Genomic DNA, 7,835 nt, shown 5'->3' with positions numbered 1-7,835 from the left:
GCATCCCTCTGTTTGAGCAGGGTGTTTCAGTAGGCTAAACTAGATAGCTGCATTTGCTAGCTAAGCAAGTGAAACTGAAAGTGAAAAAAAAGACTAAATCTCTCTTTCTCTCTTGCTTCTCCTTCATTTTGGAAGAAATTAATTTGTTCAAAACTGTTCAACTATTGTCTTTCTATCTCTTTGAGTCAACAACTCACCACATTTTATACACTGCAGTGCTAGCTAGCTGTAGCTTATGCTTTCAGTACTAAATTCATTCTCTGATCCTTTGATTGGGTGGACAACATGTAATTTCATGCTGCAAGAGCTCTAATGGAGGACGTCCTCTGGAAGTTGTCATAATTACTTTGTATGTCTTTGGAAGGGGGTGAGAACCATGAGCCTCCTAGGTTTTGTATTGAAGTCAATGTACCCAGAGGAGGACCGAAGCTAGCAGTCCTTCCGCTACACCATGGTGCTACCCTACAGAGTGCTGTACAGGCTACTGTAGACCTTCTTTGGTGACGTGATTATATTTAGTGTAGTTTTATCAAAAAAGTATAACTTTTTAAATGCTTTAAGATGTACATTTTTATGAAATTAACTGAGGAGGGTGGTCCTCCCTTTCCTCCTCTGAGGAGCCTCCACTGATACATTCCATTTCTTCATACATCAATTATTTACTTGAACTTCAGATAAGCCCCTGCATAACGCCCACTAATAAAGTTACAACTTGTAATATTTTGGGCTTAAGGTAACATGTTGGGGGTAGTATTAGGTAGCAACAACTTATAGTCAAGATGAAGTGTCATGTTGTGGATTGTAGTAGTACTAGATAACAATAGCACTTCAGGGTATGGTGAAGTGTTGTGTGGCAGTAGTATTTGGGGTGTAGTACAAGACAAAGGGGAAGTATTGTGTTTTGAGGTGTAGGACAAGACAAAGGGGAAGTATTGTGTTTTGAGGTGTAGGACAAGACAAAGGGGAAGTATTGTGTTTTGGGGTGTAGGACAAGACAAAGGGGAAGTATTGTGTTTTGGGGTGTAGGACAAGACAAAGGGGAAGTATTGTGTTTTGGGGTGTAGGACGAGACAAAGGGGAAGTATTGTGTTTTGGGGTGTAGGACAAGACAAAGGGGAGGTATTGTGTTTTGAGGTGTAGGACGAGACAAAGGGGAAGTATTGTGTTTTGGGGTGTAGGACCAGACAAAGGGGAAGTATTGTGTTTTGGGGTGTAGGACGAGACAAAGGGGAAGCTAGTGGATTCCTGCTCTGATTCTGGTTTCCTGTCTCGCTCTCTGTCTTACTCAATCAGATGCTATTACTTCTATCATGTCCCAGCTTGTCCACCTTGCCAGCTCTCCTCCGTATAAGGACTGGAGTCAAATCTCTGTCCTCCTCCTCCTCTCCTTCAGGTCTGCAACAATGCAACCATGGGGATTGTGAAAATAAACACGCATGCTCAAACATTCACTCCCTCTCTCTCTCTCTCTCTCTCTCTCACACACACACACACACACACACACACACACACACACACACACACACACACACACACACACACACACACACACACACACACACACACACACACACACACACACACACACACACACACACACACACACACACACACACACACACACACACAAGCATTCACCCTCACACACGCTGACACTCTCATACACACCTGAATGTGAGTATGTGGGTCACATGCTTTAATATGATCTGATGCCAAACTCGTGTTCTATTCACATACATTACACATAGAAATACATGGGCACTTTGTCATACAATGATGTCATGAACAGCCAACACACAATATACCTACAAAAACATACACACAAACAAGCCAGCTCAAGCTTACCTACTGCTACTGATGAGTAAATTGGTATGAAAGGAGGGACACAAACGAACAGTACACCCTCCCCCCTCCTGAAAGAGCTAAGGAGACCTAGAGAGAGAGAGAGCGAAAGAGAGAGAGAGAGAGAGAGAGAGAAAGGGGCACAGAGGGGAGAAAATGAGGGTGTGTTAAAAAGGAGGGGAAAGTTTGGTGAGAATAAAAGAAGACGCTGATGTGGAGAGAAAGAGAGAGAGAATGTGAGTTAAGAGAAGAACAAAGAAGAGTGAAGAGTGGAAAGAGACATTAGATATCCTATTATTCTTCCATTCAGGTATAGTAGAAGATCACTACTCGCATTGGTTTGTTTTAGTTTTCTTTCAATTGGTTGCTATGGTGATACATTTGAGAGCATGACTGTTCTAATCTTTCTCACTTTTTCACAACAATGAGACAATATGATGAATGATTGATTAACATAGTCAACATCAACTCAGATAAAGCCATACACAACTTTAATCATTTAGATTGATGATGTGTTATTCTATGGATGAAAGTATGTGGAAGCTAAAAGGACGACTAGCATGTGTTGAGAGTTCAGCTTGGGTTCCAACAGATTTGTCTGGCACCCTGCCAACTGAGAAGAGAGCACTAGCTGGTGGATACTTTTTTTTACTCATTGAGAATCAGCCTTATTAGTTTATCTCTCTGTGAACCAGTTGTCTTCACAGTACATTATCTCTCTGTGAACCAGTTGTCTTCACAGTACATTATCTCTCTGTGAACCGATTTTCCTACAGTACATTAACTCTCCGTGAACCAGTTGTCTTCACAGTACATTATCTCTCTGTAAACCGGTTCTCCTACAGTACATTATCTCTCTGTAAACCGGTTCTCCTACAGTACATTATCTCTCTGTGAACCAGTTGTCCTACAGTAAACTATTGTTCTGTATCTTTCTGTCTGTTGTCTCCTCCTGTACGGGTTCACACAGTAATAATGTGGTAGTTAATTCCTACTTGTGGTTATAATCTTTCCATTTTTGTCCCACAGAGATGATGTCATTCTGCTGGAATTGGGCAGCTCTGCTCCTTCTACTAGTACTGACCCTTGACCTGCTTCCCACCCACCTCATCAACACCCGACCCCTCCTCACACATGCCATCCCCACCTCCCCGACGGTCACACACCCCAAGATCCAATATGTTACCGGCGTGGGCTTTGACTACGACGAAGATGACTACACTGAAGAGAAAGCTTCCCATTCCCCTCCCAATTACAGCAAAACCTCATCAGCTTCTACTCTGGTTCCGATGCAGCCCAAGCCCTGTGACTACCACCCCTGCCAGGACAACCAGATACCGTGCTCCCAGCTCTCTGCCCAGACCGGGTGCCTCTGCCCTGGGCTAACCGGGGTAGACGAGCCCCCTCACGCTCCACTCCTCCAGAAGCTAGTGCCAGGCACTGATGGAGGGGCAGAGGTACGGTGGTGCGCTCCAGCCTCTGTGGTATCTGGATACCGGGTCGTGATCGAAGATCGAAAGGGAGCGCCTCTCCAGTTCCGGGGTGATTCTCGGAGCGGGGTGCTGGGGGAACTAGAGGCAGGTGTCAAGGTGTGTGTGGAGGCAGTGAACATAGCGGGAACCAGCGCCCCCTCTGAGCTCTCCTGCCTGCGCTACGACCCCCCTGAGGCCACCAACCTGGCCCTAAGGGCGGGGGTCATCGGAGGGGGTCTGGGATTTCTCCTGCTCCTCTCCTTGGTCGCCCTGGTCCTCTGGAGGCGACAGACGTGTAAAACAAGGGAAAACTCTGCAGAGGGGCTGGGGAACCCCTCCTACAGCACGGAGGGAACGCTGTGATGCAATTCTGTGTAGCAGAGAATGTAAGAGTAAAGTAACTGGGATGGGACAGCGACAAAATGGCTTCCCTCTCCAGTGACTCACCAGCACAGTGCTCAGGTTGTTCAGAATCCTGCACTTAGGAATATGGAAATTAAATAATAACTTTTGACTTTTGTGAACTAAATAACCCTGACAAAAGCTTAAGAAGCTTTGTGACTAAAGAGACTGCAGGTTGTTTGCTGGCAAATTAACTTGTGTACAGTGGTGATTTTAACATGTAAATCTTGGTGGGGCAAAAAAATGGGATGTGCATGCCAGCAAAGCCATTACACTACACAACACTAAACAATACATTAATTGCACTATAACGGTGACAAACGTTGCCACAAACTGTTAATGCCTACAGTATACATATACATATACATATCATATACATATCTCCCTGGCATATTACATAATTTATCCAGCAGCATACAATACCTTTTTGTATACTGTGCCCCATTGAACAGGAAGGTGGTGCGGCGGTCCTTCGTGGACAAATTTTGCTATCAAAGTCTGGCATTCTCTGGATTTATGATGCTTTCAAAACTACTGGCAACTCTGAAAAAAATAAGGTTGAATCATGATGACGTCATTGATTTTCAAGTTCATGAAAGATGACGGATTTACAATTCTGAGTTGGATGACCGTTCAAAACGTATTTTCCCAGTCGGATGCTTGTTTATTCCCGATTTCCCAGTTGTCTTGATTTCACTGAAGTCAAGTTTTCGCAGATCCGAGTTAACAGATGTTTTGAGCGTGGCACAAATTATGCTTCATTGACAGCATGGCCAATGTTGAATGTTTATCATTTTAAACTTGGAAAAGAGCCCCTTAATCCCAGATTTCATTGACAGCATGGCCAATGTTGAATGTTTATCATTTTATCACAGCCACTCTACTGAATAGCAGGCTAGTGATTGCTTTGTAATTCTTGCAGTTAGCCACTGTCACTGATTCCTTCCAAACCACTCATAGTTGAATTTGCGATTTCCAACTTGTTGTGTAATGTTTATGTCCAATTGCCAATGGCCGTTGAGTAGATTATCAACTTGATTCATGATGATGACTGCTACCTAAGATTTTGAAAGTATGATGTTGACATGATCAGTCCAATCAAAGCTACTGTACATATAACGTGATTTGACTTAATTTTAAGGGGATGACTTTGGCCAATGACTGTGGCCAATGACCTTGAGCCTTCTTGGATGGGCACTTCTAATGTAGCTCTATGGCAGCACCCAAGGAGCTAGAATTTTCTAGCTCTACCTTTAGACTTGGCGGTGACGTAGTTTCCCCATGAGTGACAGAACACTGAGCCAATCACGGCTCAACGCTCCGTATTTTCTGCTGGCTTGCCCCACCACCACAGAAAGCACTGAGCTAGACTGAAACACCTGCATTTTGGAGCTGCCTTACTCAAGAAAACAAAAAAGAGACCGTGTTTGATTTCAAGTTTATTAACTCAATCCTAGATTTTTTTTTTAAACTTGTTTGCAGACTGATATGTGACACGTATGAATTAATTAAAATAACATGCAAAACAGGAAAGTCAATTATTTTGCTAAAAATGTGGGGTTCAAAACAGGTGGAGCTCCTGCCCTGAATGACGGGTAGCCACTGCTTGTGTACCATTCGATCATGACAGGGAAGAGTTATGGCAGTCGGATTCATGTGTAGAATAAATTAAACTGATTTATGAATAACAAAAGCAATGTTTTTAGAATAAAAGTGTTTACATAATGTTGCCTGAGTTTGTGTTACTAATTGTTTTTAATGGAAGGAACATAATTGGTTGATGAAACTTAATGAATATTGCTGGAAGCAATAAAAGTGATGTCCTATAACAGTAATGCAACTTTTATTTTGAAACTTGAGTAAGATGAACCGTTGGAGATAAAGAATCGGTTTGATTGGCTATAGCTACAATACTGTCATAAGTCCCTCCTTTTTAAGAAGTTCGTCCAATGGTTACCGCTCAAACAATCAACTTGAAACGAATGAGGAAATAATCTGGTACATGACAATCATTATTCCATTCAAATGCGCACCAGTAAACAAGATGGCAAACTCAGGTAAGTGCGAATGCCACGATTGTGTTGTGCATTTACCTTCTTTGTGTAGGTCGCAGTGCTGCTAGATCGTTACTGATCATCTGTCTTTGTGAACCATAATACGACAATACATTGGATCAAATTTCAATCATTGATTTTTGTCAGTGTAACGCCAGGCTGATTTGATAGGCTATGTGGGGTTTGAAAGTGGCTGTGCATGGTACAGTGACTCAGCACTTTTCTAGTAATTGTTTTGGGCAACTTCTGCATTCTCACTGTCTGACTCTGTAGTAGAATAAATGTTATTTTCTTACAAGTTTGTTTCCTCAAAGAGAGGTTATGGTCAGTGCCAGGAAGCAACATGAAGTTAGCTGTGAATCACCTCTCCACAGATAAGGATATCTCCTACTCTGACTTTAAGGTCCTCCTGACCAAGAGCAACAAGGGTCTTCTGGTGGTTGATGTACGGACAAAAGAGGAGGTAGACAGAGGGCACATTCCAGGATCAATCCATATTCCAGGTGAGCTTCAGTTGGAGTCCTGTAGTAAAATTACACTCTCAGGTTCAATTGGAATTTGCTCTCCAGAGTCCAAACCTTTGGAAGCATAATGAACCCCAATTTTTTATGGGTGTAATTCAGCCAAATATAAGCAAGAAAGGTTTGATTTACTGTTGTCATTGCGCCAGCTATTTTGGTATATTTATTGCGTTCTAAATGGAGTCGAATTGCAAACTTCCTGTGTCTTCTCTCCCAGTTGACACAGTGGAGAGTGCCCTAGCGCTGGACCCTGCTGAGTTCCAGGCCAAATACGGGGTGCCCAAACCCTCCCTGGATACCCCTGAGCTGGTGTTTCACTGTCAGATGGGCCGGCGAGGAGGCGTGGCCACAGACAAGGCACGAGGCCTTGGATTCCAAAAGTATGAGTGTACATTTTGACAATACTTCTCTGTATACTGTGTTTGATGCCTTGTGAAATTTGTGTAAATGATGACATCTTCCTAATCTCGTTTCAGGGCCGTCAACTATGCCGGAGGATACCAGGAGTGGTCTGAGAAAGAGGGGAGATAAGTCGCACGATTAACCTGCATTATGAAAGCAGAGCATAAAAATGTACTAATGATGCTCACATTCTGCTGAAACATGAAATTGCTAGTGTATTTTTTATTACATTTTTCATCACTTGACTTTTTGCAACTTTTATTTGTTATTACAGATGTGTTCTATGTCTTAAAATAAAGATTGTACTATTTGTTTTGTGTTAATTTTTTTTTTACCAGTGTTTCTACATAGAGCTCCACTTTTCTCATCTTCTACCTCTACCGTGTAGGCTTGCACTGCTTATTACCTTCAGTAAGAGTTTCCTCAAACCTGTACCGCTGCACTGTGGCACATAGGGCTTATCCAGGTGATACACATCTACATCCCATAGACATAGAGGGGAAACCCCCGGGTTTGCCTGATGGTTGAAATGAGTCCGTTATCCTACATATTGTGTGCCTTTCCAAATCATGTAGTGTGGGTGTTTTTGCATGATGGTGAAATGCCTTTTATCAAATCCCTGAGTGGGTATTCTCCATTATTAACCTCTCCAATAATTTAGCGTAAAGGGGCACCGTAAAAGATCCTCGTCTGAGACTGATTGGTAAACATAGTGGAATTTAGTGATTGTTGCATCTATTGGCTTGGAAATTGAAAAATATGAAATGTCATTATGATGTTGACTAACGTACATTAGATTTTGTAGCTAGAGGAATAGTCTCAAACACACAGCAAGTTCCTCATACTTGTCTTATATACAGTGATGGAGGTTTGGTTTTGATTTGCACACAGACGCTAACATATGTGCTCAAGACAGGAAGTCAAGTATATCCCAACATAAAAGCCTGCTATCTATCGTCACTATTTTTTTATCAAAAAGCATTTTATGTAATTGAAAGAATAGAGAAATTGAAAGAACACATCTTGATTTTACATTTTTATCTCCCAAGTTGTTTACAGACTTCTGAACATTACTACTATGTCCCTAATGCTGACTGCTCTATTGGTAAATATAAAACTTATCCAAAGATAAAGTAATAATG

At 42.2% G+C, this 7,835-nt stretch overlaps 2 protein-coding genes across 2 annotated transcripts; both read left to right on the top strand.

The window, feature by feature from the left end:
- Window positions 1–1,962: 1,962 nt before the first annotated feature.
- LOC129858382 (LRRN4 C-terminal-like protein) lies at window positions 1,963–5,441 on the top strand. Its single transcript, XM_055927561.1, has 2 exons — window positions 1,963–2,152; window positions 2,872–5,441. Exon 2 carries the CDS (start codon window positions 2,874–2,876, stop codon window positions 3,675–3,677), a length of 804 nt encoding a protein of 267 aa, XP_055783536.1. The 5' UTR covers window positions 1,963–2,152; window positions 2,872–2,873; the 3' UTR covers window positions 3,678–5,441.
- A 222-nt stretch (window positions 5,442–5,663) lies between these two features.
- LOC129858381 (thiosulfate:glutathione sulfurtransferase-like) lies at window positions 5,664–7,005 on the top strand. Its single transcript, XM_055927560.1, has 4 exons — window positions 5,664–5,773; window positions 6,145–6,273; window positions 6,509–6,671; window positions 6,768–7,005. The coding sequence occupies exons 1-4, from the start codon at window positions 5,719–5,721 to the stop codon at window positions 6,820–6,822; spliced, it is 402 nt and encodes a 133-aa protein (XP_055783535.1). The 5' UTR covers window positions 5,664–5,718; the 3' UTR covers window positions 6,823–7,005.
- The last annotated feature ends 830 nt before the right edge of the window (window positions 7,006–7,835 follow it).

The sequence above is a fragment of the Salvelinus fontinalis genome, chromosome 6 (assembly GCF_029448725.1).
Source record: "Salvelinus fontinalis isolate EN_2023a chromosome 6, ASM2944872v1, whole genome shotgun sequence".
NCBI classification, from domain to species: domain Eukaryota; kingdom Metazoa; phylum Chordata; class Actinopteri; order Salmoniformes; family Salmonidae; genus Salvelinus; species Salvelinus fontinalis.
The sequence above is the reverse complement of the archived record's forward strand: the minus strand, read 5'-3'. Positions and strand labels throughout refer to the sequence as shown.